General features: G+C 35.5%; 1 protein-coding gene across 3 annotated transcripts in view; it reads left to right on the top strand.

The window, feature by feature from the left end:
• The window catches only part of UGGT2 (UDP-glucose glycoprotein glucosyltransferase 2), a 274645-nt gene that overhangs the window by 177522 nt on the left and 84338 nt on the right, over positions 1-12785 (top strand). For all 3 annotated transcript variants that reach the window (XR_008493479.2, XM_054447364.2, XM_063651063.1), the window contains exons 25-27: positions 3068-3170; positions 6074-6153; positions 9349-9538. Coding sequence is in view for 2 of the 3 variants with exons in the window: in XM_054447364.2 (XP_054303339.2) it covers positions 3068-3170; positions 6074-6153; positions 9349-9538 (373 nt within the window). In the remaining variant the exon portion in view is untranslated. The remainder of the gene's footprint in view (positions 1-3067; positions 3171-6073; positions 6154-9348; positions 9539-12785) is intronic.

Below are 12785 nucleotides of genomic sequence, written 5' to 3'. Positions count from 1 at the left end.
CTGCCTCTCTGTCCTCTAGATCTCCTGAGAATCACTGTTGTTGCCCGCCCAGGCAAGAAACATTCTGGAAAATATGATTTAGCCTGGTCAAGTTGACACATTATAAAGCTGCTGCGTGGACCAAGGGTCCAAGGATTTACTCAGTCAGGCTCCTGTGGAAATAAAAGGCTGTTTAATCACTATCATATGTGATTTCTATGCCCATATTCTTTATGAGAGTGCCTCATTAATTGTAAAAGTAGCTAAACTGCTTTTTAAAAAAATACTATTGAAGATTCCCTGAGCTCACTCAAGTGTCTTACAGTTACCACCTTTAGTAATTTTCTCTAGAAATACCATTTTTTATCCGGAAAGAGCATTCTTTCCTATCAAGGGAAATAATAATATTTTATAAATATGGTTAAATTTATATGTAAATTTCTACATTAAAGTCACACTCTGTTATTGAATTTTAGAAAATGTCAGTGAGCCTTTGAAAATTGATCATTAGGATAATACAGTATGCCACAGTGATGGGCAAATACTTCAGGTCACTTTACATTTGAATTTATGAATTATCAGTATTATTTCCATAGTTATATCTGTATATTTCATGAGCATATGCATATACTTCTAAAATCACATAAAAATATTTATTCACAGCTTTTTAGAGAGAGAGATGTGTGTGTATACATGTATATATATATTTAAACACAGCATTGTATCTTTGCCATTCTGCTTCTATGTCTATAAGGAGTCGTTTTATAATTAAATATGTTAAAACACTTGTTATAAATCCGTTATTTCTGTATTGATATGTTTGATCTTAATTCCAACTTTTAAAATTTAAATTGGCTTATAAGAAAATTTAAATTTGACAAGGTAACTTAAATTAGAAGTTTTGAAAAAGGAGAAAGAAAAGAGTAGGAGTAGATTGAAATCTGGAATAAAGTGAAAAATGAGAAAAAACAATTGTATTTTTTCCCCAGCCCTGAAAGATCTCTATATTAGCCTATTCCCTTCCATTTAGACTCTGTGGATTTGACATTCTTCTAACATCTTAGACAAAGGCAAAAATAGCAATCCTAACTACTCACCCCATCATCCCAGGAACTTACAACATTGAATGTAAGTTGTGTGAGAAACTATGAGGTCTTGAAGGAAGCCTTGCAGGCTGTGGCAATAATGACCCTGCTGTCATGAGCATACCATGAATTTGGCTCTAAGTTTTCCAGTTTATACAGTTCCCAAGTTCATGAGAGGAAAACAAACTAGGTGTTCAGGTGAAATGTAATTATTCTTAGAAGAGGGAGGACAAAGGAATTTCTCCCAGGAGCCTTTATAAAGAGAATGCTATATAATGAACAGTGTTTTCAATATTCTTAAAATAGATTACTTGACCTATTTTATAGATAGGTTAACAGTATCATAACAAAATTCAACTCAGAGTTTTCTATTGCAACGGCCTGTTTGAAATGTGTTCAATATATCTGTAAGAGTTGATTAACTGTGTATACCTAAGCAGTTCTTCACCCTTTTTTTTCTGACATGGGCTTTAATAATTAATTAACTGTCACTGTGCTTGACAGTATTCTTCTGGCTAATGACATGAAGTGTATCAATAGTTTTTTGGCAATTGAGTACAAATCTGTTACCTTAAATAGGTGGTAGTTAGCATCTTGTTGTTAATATTGCATGAGAAATAGGATGTTCTGCTCTATTCTTGGGTTAGTCAGTGTACTACCTACTAGTGGGCTCAGGATTCTACTCAGAAAACTGTCTTGTACATGTATAATCAGATGGTGGGGACTATGGAATTCTGCTTCATACAACTTCCTAGAATTAGCAGTAGTCTGGGAGAAAAAAGCAGCAGTAAACAGATGCATACTGAAGCCATAATTACATCTCATACAGCATACATAAAATGACCAGTTTTGAGTGGTGTTACAAAGTAGGATAGTAATTTGTAAAATGTTCACCAAGGTAACTACAGGAAGCAACAATTGTCGAGAGTCACTTTAATAGCAGAACGTCTGATTTGTGGCTCTTAGGTCTAGCAGTAATTATCCATTAAGGTCTGTTGTCTGACTATGCCCCTCCTATTTTAAGATAATTAAATCGTCAACTGCATAGAAAATAAAATGTCCTACAGTTTTCTATTCAGATGACCCATATTTGAAGTAAGTGTTTATATTGGCTTTTTAAAAATTGCTGAGCAATTAATCCCCTCGCTGCAGAAAGCCTTTTCCTACCAAAGAAACTAATATTCCTGTAACTACATGTGTACCTCTTGATTTGGTAACCTTTTTCCTTTGTAATATGTAAAATGTATAATTAATTCATCCTACATCTGAGAAAAATATTTCCTACATGATTATAGTGTTAAAACAGTAATTCAGTAGAATATTCTCTGCTTTTAATCAAATATACACAATTAACTTTTAATTATATTAAATGTGGAATTGACTGTCTCCCTCTGGCCTATTCTGTACTTTTAATCATTTTCTCATTTCCCTTTAAAAAACTAGTGCATCTTCTAATTTAGAACTTTTATCGGTGAAAGATAAAAACGGATAGGACAGAGAGAATGAGATGAGGAGAGGAAGACTGGGATCAAAATAAAGTATGATTAATTTGGACATTTCTGTTCGTGAACTTACCTGTTATAGTATATTGATTTTTTGAAATACTAAATTTAATAAAGTATGAATAGTTAATTTTATTCTCAAATCTAAAGAAATATATTTCACTAACTCAAAAGCATCTTGGCTTTATTTTTTAAATTGTACAATCCATGAGAATTTTGAGGGCCTAAAATTATCAGAGTTTTTACACTAATGGGATCATTCTTTGAAAGGCTTTTAAAAAATCACTTCATTCATAAAACCTTACTTCATTTTCTCTCATTCTTTTCAGTTTTGTAATTTGTTGAAAACAGATTTTCAAATTTGCAAGCATTGTGTGAAATAACCAGTATTTTACAATTTTAGTGAGAAAACAATTTATAAGAATTACATAGCTAAGATCATGATTAGTTATTTGTATAAACTTAACACATCATCTTTCATCTTATTTTCTGTTTTCTTAGTGTTATAAAGATGAATCCTCAAGAGAATGATATGTTCTTCAATGTCATTGCTATTGTTGATCCATTAACAAGAGAAGCACAGAAAATGGCACAGTTGTTGGTTGTAAGATAATATAAATTAGACTAAATATTTTTGTTTTTAAATTCATAATTTTTTCAAGTCTGTTTTCAAGTATAATCAGCTGTTTGTGCTCTTGATTCTTCACCATTTTAATAGAGTGTCATATTTCAATGTAGAAAATGAAATGATGGAGTTGTGCACAGGGTGTTGTTATGACTGTGCTGAGGTTAGGTGTTGCTGTGAACTGCATTGTATTCCCCACAAAATTCATATTTCAACACATGAAATAGGTCTCAGTGAACTTTAAGCCCTAACCCCCAATGTGACTGTCTCTGGAGATAGGGCTTTAAGGGGATCATTAAGGTTAAATGAGGTTATATGGGTGAGACCCTAATCCAATAGGATTGGTGGCCTTAAAAGATGAAGAGAGGGAGACTTCACAAAGAAGAGGTTATTTGAGGACACAGTGACATGTTAGCCCCGTGCAAACTAGAAAGAGAGCTCTCCCCAGAAACCAAATCAGCTGGCATCTTGATCTTGGAATTCCCAGCCTCCAGAACTGTGAGAAAATAAATTTCTATTGTTTAAACCACTCCGTCTGTGGTGTTTTGTTATATTAGCCTGAGAAGACTAATACAGGTGTCTTTCATGTGTTGTGAAGTGTGGCTTTTGGAGAAGCTGAAGCTTAAGCTTAATTGGATAAAACTTAAAGTATAATAAATAATAAATAATGTTAGCCAAACAAGTGAAGCTGAGGAAAGGGGAAACATGGAGTTTGTATTCTATAGGTTTGGCCGCTGTAACAAAGGCCAAAATAACACTACTTAAAGACTGAAGTTTCTTTCTTTCATCTCCCGGTCTAAGTGTAGCCTGCCTTGGGGTTGCTAAGGCAGCTACACAGTGTGAGGGTCTCAGGCACTGCCTGTGTCATTGTTGAGCTGTCACGAAGCACCTAAGATCACCAGTCAGGCCCTAACATCATCTCTGCACTTCTGCCAGCAGGAAGGGGAGAATAAGAGCACAACCCCAAAGTTAGATGTATGCTGTCCTATCACTTCTCACTGACCGGAATGTCCCCAGGCTGGCTACACTGAATGACAAGGGAGGCTGGAAACTATGGCCACAAGTCCTGCATTAACTTGGAAATTCTTTCCCTATGAAAGAGGAAAATGAATGTGAAGAGACAGATATCAGTCTCCAAAAGGACTTATGTGGCTTACCATTTTACTTAGAATTTCAAACATTCAAATTAGAATGCAGCTTTCAGTAGTTAAATTTGAATAAACTAGTCCCATTAGAAGGCCGTATGTTTTTCTAGTGATATTGAAAATTTGACAAACTATTTGTCCTTTGGTAGTTGACTTCACTTTTGAAACAGGCAAAAGTAATTAGATATTGAGTCTGGTGAAAATGTAAGTGATCAAGCCATATGATTCGCTGTATATTGAAATTTCAAAATGCAATTTTTTTTAGAATTTAGTGTGCACTGCCAAATCTCATTGGAAAATGAGATTTTATTAGTGGAGACAGATAATTTTGGAAAGACTTTGTCATTCTAGCTGTTCAGTTTATGAAACGAGTAGAACAAACCATAGCTGATTTACCTATTTGTTCTTTCAGCATTGGTTATACCTTCAAATTTATATGTCTTGAGATATACTATTCAGATTATTCTTTAGAAAGCAATCACATCTGAAAGGAGTGGAGTTAGTATGATGCTTTTTAGTATGCAAAATCCCTTTTCCTATGAAGAGTCATTATTCAAAAAAATTACTTAAATTTGTAAGTTTTTTATATAAAAGTAGAATTTAGGAGTAAGGAATATGGAATTAGCCAAAGCAGGAAGATCACTTGAGAAATTCAAGACCAGCCTGGGCAACATAGCAAGACCCTGTCTCTAAAAAAATAAATAAATAAATTAGTCAAACATGATGCTGCATACTTGTAGTCATAGTTACTGCTCAGGAGGCTGAGGTGGGAGAATTGGTTGAGCCCAGGAATTTGAAGTTAACAGTGACCCATGATCACACCACTGCAGTCTAGCCTCGGCAACAGAGCAGGACTATGTCTCTTAAAAAAAAAAAAGGAATTATACAGAGATATAAAATACGGAATTGCATTCCAGTTTCCATCATTGGTAATAATAGCATACTTTATTTCTGAGTCACTTTATTTCTTACTTTATAAAAGGATAATTTATTGGAAGAAATGGATAGTTTCTCATCTAACACTTGAGAAAAACAGTGGTTCATTGACCTCCAGAGTAGCAGATATGATGAGTGATAGAATAAGAATTGAAACTCAAATCTCTTAAATCCTTAGTCTTTATGTTCTAATTTCTCATCAAGCCTATATCCTTTCTATTACATATATGTTTTGTTACTTCTCCCTTTACCTATATCATTTGTTATCTAAAAGCTTTAGAATCTTCACTGACATGTTGCCTATGTGGAGATGGGGACTATCAAAATTAGTAATTCTTCCTCTACTTCTTATGATCCAGGGAAATGAAAAGAAAGTATTTATTCGTAGGTAGCCAAGAACTTCCAAATCCAGAAAGAATCAGGATACCACCAATGTTGTTGTAAGGTCACCACTTTGTATTTGCAGATCAAGGTTCTAGTAATTATTTTCCTTGTTCTTCAATACTAAGGAAATTTAGATACTATGACAAAAAGCCACTTTAGGCAAAGGGCAAGCAGCATAATCCTGGGACATTGAAATCAACTGTTTGGATTAAAATCTTGCCTGTGCTGTGAGTTTCTGTGTGACCTTAATCTCTCTGTACCTAAACTGCAAAAGTACTATTTCAGCAGGGCATTGTAAGGATAAAGTGAGATAATGAACATAAAGTTTTAATATAGTACCTGGTACATAGTAAATACATAATAAATATTAGCTAATAATATTATTTAATATCAAACATGGTAATTTCTTTCCAATAGGTACTTGGCAAGATTATCAACATGAAGATAAAGTTGTTCATGAACTGTAGGGGCAGGCTTTCAGAAGCCCCTTTACAGAGGTGAGTCTGAGTGAACAAAATTTCATTTTGAAAAATTTGTAAATGCTGAGAAGAAAAAAACAATCATTGTTACTGGACCTGGTTTTTCTTTTCTTCACAAGATGCTTCACAGAAATAAGTCAGAAGGTCAGACTATTTACTAACCTTAACTGACATAAATTGATATAAAAATTAAAATAACCTAACTCAGCAAAGTGATCTGACCTAATTACAGAATTTACATGGATTTATATTTATTCATAGGTATTTTTGGAAATGTGATTTAGGAATACCTATTTAGAAATACATCAATGGGAAATAAGGTGGAATTAAACCATTTTTGGTTTAGCAGAATTACCAAAATGATCTTTATTATATCATCACATTTACTATTTGGGGGTATTAGGATAAAATTAGCTTAGAATAACCTGCCAGAGATATAAAAAAGTGTTGTTTATAATTATATACAAATATTCCTCATTAACACTCTTCTGTTGAAATAACATTCTCTCTCAAGAGGGGACAAAAATATACCCTTTCTCTTCTTTGTGGATCAGAATCACTGTCATTCATTATGAGCCATTCTTATTGATGGGAATATTCAGTTCTCCTTCATGTGTCATTGGGCAGAAAACAGGGTATGTACCATTGCAGTAGTATAGCTTTTTAAGACTTTTTAATGTGCTCATCTCTGTATTATTTAATGATATAATTCTAAACAAAAATGTATGCATACACACACAAGACAGAAAGGTAGCGTTCTGTTCATTCCTTGTTTACTTTTCAAATTGTATTTGTTATAACCCACATACTACAGATGTTGCCTTGAGCAGAACTTTTTTTTTTTTTTTTTTTTTGGAGACAGGTCCTCACTCCCATTGTCCAGGCTGGGGCACCATCACAGTTCACTGTAGCCTCAACTTCTCAGGCTCAGGTGATTCTCCCACCTCAGCCTCCTGAGTAATTGGGACTACAGGTACGTGCCACCACGCACAGTTTTTTTGTTTTGTTTTGTTTTGTATTTTTGTAGAGACGGGGTCTTGCCATGTTTTTCCAGGCTGGTTTTGAGCTCCTGGCCTCAAGAGATACACCTGCCTTGCCCTCTCAAAGTGCTGGGATTATAGGCATGAGCCACTGTGCCCAGCCAGAGCAGGCATTTTAAACCTAAATATTTTAAATAGTTGGAAAGCAATAAAATGGAAAATGTGGGAAATTTAAGTGAAAGTTTAGGACTTATTCATTGTCCCTCAAGACTCTTGTCCATATATCTCATTGAGTTTTTATGCTTCTCATTTATCTTTTGTATTTTAAATTTTATCACATGCCTTTTTACATCTGAACAAAAACTTTAAATTTTTTAGCTACTAATTGAAAGGTTTGTTAGTTCCATGAGTACAGAATTTTTATTCACAGGAGTAGGAATCCTCTCTATAAAACATCACATTATATAATAAAGAATAGGATTACTGAACATATAAGCAAGCATAATCTACTGGGAGGGAAAGAATTGACTTTCTAAATGAAATAATGTATTAGAGTATACAGTTATATTTTTAACTAGTAGTTCAACAGAATCTTATTAACTCAGTAGCATATATCAAGCAATCTAGCATACACATTTATTCCCAGCCCTTTCCTTTTAGTAAATTTATTCTTCTCAGAGATGAGACAGGTTAAGGGCGGGAATCCCCTCAACTTCTTACTCTTAACTGCTATACTTCCTCAGCCTTCCTGTATTGTAGGGAAAGAATGAGGCATCTTTCTTCTTTTTTAGGTAAACATTCCCTCTCTGTTTTGATCTAATGCTTTCCTGTTTGTTCTGGATCCTTGCTATATCACATATTCTCTCTTTTGGATCTTTAATCTGTATACTAGCTTTTTTCTTTCAGTCCTTAAAGTTATTCAATTTTTTTAAAAGTTGCTCCCTTAACTTTCTCTCCTCTAGAGTCTTTTTTTTCCCTCTTCTTCATTCCTTCTTAACTAAATTTCTTTAAAGAATGGTCAGACTCTGTCTTCATATCTCATTCACTGTACCTTCCACTGCAGTTTCTCTTTAACTTTCTCTTTGCCACTGAAATTGTATTTACTAAATCACAAAGAAATTGCTACTTAGAACGTTCAGAGAATACTTTTTCTTTGATATTTCCACTGCAACAAGAATTTGTTTTGAACATTTACTTCATGACTGTATTCTCTCCTGTTTCTCCTCTTTTTATTTTCTTCGTCTATCTGCATGACATGGCTCCCAGTGATCACCACTGCCTGGGACTCACACTCTGAAAGTTCTCCTGGAGTGAGGGCTAGACCTAGTGATTTGGCTCTCATAAAACAAAAGTGATGGAATTTCCCTTCTGCAATTAGGTTATGAAAGACTGTGACTTTCGTCTTGCTGACATTGTCTCTCTGTGGCTCTTCTGTGTGCTTCTCTTTTGAAGCATGTTGGAGATGCCTTTTTGGGAAGTAACTGCGAGCAGTCTGCAGACAACTACCAGCAAGGAACTGCGGTCCTCATTCAGACAGCCCTTGAGGAACTAGATGAACCTGGAAGTAGATCCTACCCTTGTTGAGCCTTGAGAGAACTACAGCACAGCTGACACCTTGACTGCAGTCTCAAAATAGTAAAAGCCACTAGCGTTGATAGCATAACATAGTAATTCTGTGCACAATATTGAAGGATGAGGTTAAAATACAGCAAAACTGAAGTTAAGTCTAAAAGTGCTATTAAGCAGTTGCTTTCAACTTAATCCTGTTTGTTTTTAGATGAACTTTTAAAAGTGGTACTAGAATTTCAGCTTGAATTTCTCTTGTTTCCTACCATTTCTCTTCATATTATTAGTGGTGGTAAAAGTTAATAAAATAGCTGAAAAATAGACCATGGTCAGATTTGAAGGAGGATGCATACAAATCGTAATACAATAACAGATCATAAACTCCTAGAACCTGCATAAGTCAGGTATATCTTAAAGGGATTCTAATCATGTTCATTAAGGAATAGTTAACAATGGTAGATAATATACATAGACTTAGATAGTAGTGTCAACAAAATAATGATTGTCTATTTCTTATAAGCATTAACTTTTCTGCAGTATAATGCATCTTAGTCTTTTTGATTGTAGACTTCTGGTCAGATCATTAAGCCATTTTCAATTTTAAAAATATTTTAAAAGAAAAATCTCAGCTTTGATCACATTAGGTATTTTTATGTTTTATTAACAGCTTTTACCGTTTTGTTCTGGAACCAGAACTGATGTCAGGGGCTAATGACGTTTCTTCTCTTGGACCAGTGGCAAAATTTTTGGATATTCCTGAATCACCCCTCCTAATCCTCAACATGATTACTCCAGAAGGCTGGTTGGTTGAAACAGTACACAGCAACTGTGACCTTGATAATATTCACTTAAAGGATGTAAGTTATTGTGTATAGTCATATAAAGAGAGAGAAACAGGATAAATACTTATAAGCTATTACAATTGTAGCAAGTGAGCGATCATACTATGAATGTTTACCAGAATATTCTTTTTTATGATTCTAGGTCCTGATCCAATCTTTCCTTTGATTTTTAAGTTTTTCTAATTTCCAAACTCAGCTTCTCTAGTCTTCCAAGTTCCTAGGCGTCTTTACATTTTTTCTTTCTTTCTTTTTGCCTCAGACTACTAGCTTGCAAAGACATTTCTCTAAGATGAGCAATGCCAAAAATATGGAGAGGAACACTTGGCAACTTAGTACAACACCATTGAGTACTTATTTTGCTCTTCAAGTTTAGTTTTTAACTCAGAGGGCAAATTTCACCCAAAATTGTTTTGTTGTTGTTGGTTTTTTTTTGGCCTCACAGCTCATAGCCAGAGAAAGTAGTCCTAACTAGATTAGGGTAGAAAGTAGGAAACAAAATTTGCGGTATACTACAGGCCAGGTATACCTGCTTCTCATCACCCCCTGTATGACCCTTGTCTAGTGAGTAGTCAGACTTCTCTTCCTCAGCTGTTGTAATTCACAGCACAGAAAGAAAGGATTAAACTGAGTCTTTTAAACATTGACTCTAGAATGAGAAAAGGAATTCAGAAACCACAAAAAAGGGAAGCATTTTGGAAGAATTTAAGATACGTGTGGTAGTCTGTTTTCACACTGCTATAAAGAACTGTCTGAGACTGGGTAATTTAAAAAGAAAAGAGGCGTAATTAACTCACAGTTTCGCATGGCTAGGGAGGCCTCCAGAAACAATCATGGCATCATGGTGGAAGGGGAAGCCAGGCATATCTCACATGACAGCAGGAGTGTGAGGGAGTGCCACACACTTTCACACCATCAGACCTCATGAGTATTCACTACCATGAGAACAGCAAGGGGGAAATCTGCCCCCGTGATCCTATCACCTCCCACCAGGTCCCTCCCTTGACACGTGGGGATTACAATTAGACATGAAATTTGGGTGGGTACATAGAGCCAAACCATATCACTTGGTATCCAGAAAATGAGGAAAAAATACTTCCTTCTCCTTATTGTCCTCCCTCTGACCTATTTCCAACTCTTTGTGTCTGATACCTCCTGTAGAATATAGCCATTGCCTTGACTGAAGCATAAACATTTACCTGTAATAATTTGGTTAAGATTGTTTATAATGTTTATTTCTCATGCTTCTTATGCATTATCTTTTGCCTAAAGATTTTCCTTCTAGCTAAGTTTATTTTGATCCACTTGTGTGTGGATTCTGTGGGATCCTAAATCACTTTTCTGTAACATACTCCCCATCACTCCCAACTGGACTCACCTAAAAAAGAACCTAAAACTCAGTCATAACCATCTTCTAATATCAGTCCTTCAAATTTAGAGAAAAGGCAGCAAACTAATAGCATTAATGAGAAAAACTTAACAAATGAATCTTACAAGAAGTGAAAAAAAAAATCGCTGTTTTTTCCATGATCAGTCAGATCTCTTAATAGAGTCTGGAATTCTTCATGAAGAGAGTACGGCAATATACTCAATAAGGTAACTTTTAAACATGCTATCCAAAAGTGTGAAGTGTTTGTAGTGGGATAAATTAGTACAGCTTAGGAAAGATTTTAAATTGAGTCTGCTGGTGAAAATTTCAGCAGCTATTCAACAGCCAATGGAGATTAACTAAAACTTTTTTTTGTAGTGAGTGTCAAATCTAATAGCGTCTTTTTAGAAGTTGTTCAGATGAACACTAGCTCTAACTCTGAAGTTAGAAGACTAGGATGAAGGAAAATTTCCTGTGTCTCATAGTTTAGGTGATCTCCCTTGGCAGGACTTTGTTCACATGATTGTCACTACATTGACATTATTGCACAACCAGCATTAATTTCATAATTAAAGGTGACAAAAATGATTAAGAAAGCTAGGCCGGGCACGGTGGCTCACGCCTATAATCCCAGCACTTTGGGAGGCCAAAGCGAGTGGATCATGAGGTCAGCCTGACCAACATGGTGAAACCCCATCTCTACTAAAAATAGAAAAATTAGCCAGGCATGGTGGCACACCTGTAATAACAGCTACTCAGGAGGCTGAGGCAGGAGAATTGCTTGAATCCGGGAGGTAGAGGTTGCAGTGAGCCAAGATTGTGCCACGGCACTCCATCCTGGGTGACGGAGCGAGATTCTGTCTCAAAAAAAAAAAAAAAGCTGAAAGTGAGACAGTTACTTTTACCTGGAGTTCAGATGTGTTGCTCTTCTCAGCGCTTATTGTTAGAACTGCATCCAAAGACTCTCTAATTACATTTTATCACAGCATATATATGAAAGATGTCAAAATACCTGGAACAACAATGGTGGTTACCAAGGAAAGAGAAGATGCAATAAATAAAAGATTGCTAACAGGAATAGGTTGTGGCTCTGTTAAAATGAATTCACAGAAAAATGCATTAATCCCTCTGAAACATAAATAATTTTGATATCAGTTTTATTGATATTTATTGATACATTCATTACAAATATAATTGTGAAAGAATTTGTGTTTGATTGCCAGAGATATGCTATAGATCCTAAATAATACTATATTATGAATTAGATGAACACTTCATCTTAGGCTCAGTTTATTCTCTGAGTGCATAATATATGAAATTTATATCTCACACCATCAAACACTTATAAGATTTGGGAAAAGGTCACATTTGCAGTGAAGAGTTCTGTCCCTTCTGCAAAACTTAAAATTTAAGCAAAACCTTAACAAACTTGAAAATTTATATATCAGAAGACTTGTACTATAGAAGTCTCCCTTAATCCACAAGGGATTTGTTCTAAGATACCCCCACCCACTCAGTGGATACCTGAAACCACACACAGTACCTAACCTTATATACATTGTTTTGTTTTGTTTTGTTTTGTTTTGTTTTCAGATGGAGTCTTGCTCTGTTGCCCAGGCTGGAGTGCAGTGGCGTGATCTCGGCTCATTGCAAGCTCCGGCTCACTGCAAGCTCCACCTCCTGGGTTCATGCCATTCTCCTGTCCCAGCCCCGAGTAGCTGGGACTGCAGGCGGCCGCCGCCATGCCCGGCTGATTCTTTGTATTTTTAGTAGAGACAGGGTTTCACCATCTTAGCCAGGATGGTCTTGATCTCCTGACCTTGTGATCCACCCACCTTGGCCTCCCAAAGTGCTGGGATTACAGGCGTGAGCCACTGCGCCCGGCCATGTTTTGTT

Source organism: Pongo pygmaeus, chromosome 14, assembly GCF_028885625.2.
Source record: "Pongo pygmaeus isolate AG05252 chromosome 14, NHGRI_mPonPyg2-v2.0_pri, whole genome shotgun sequence".
NCBI lineage: Eukaryota > Metazoa > Chordata > Mammalia > Primates > Hominidae > Pongo > Pongo pygmaeus.
Note: the sequence above shows the minus strand (reverse complement) of the source record. Positions and strands in the feature narration are given on the sequence as shown.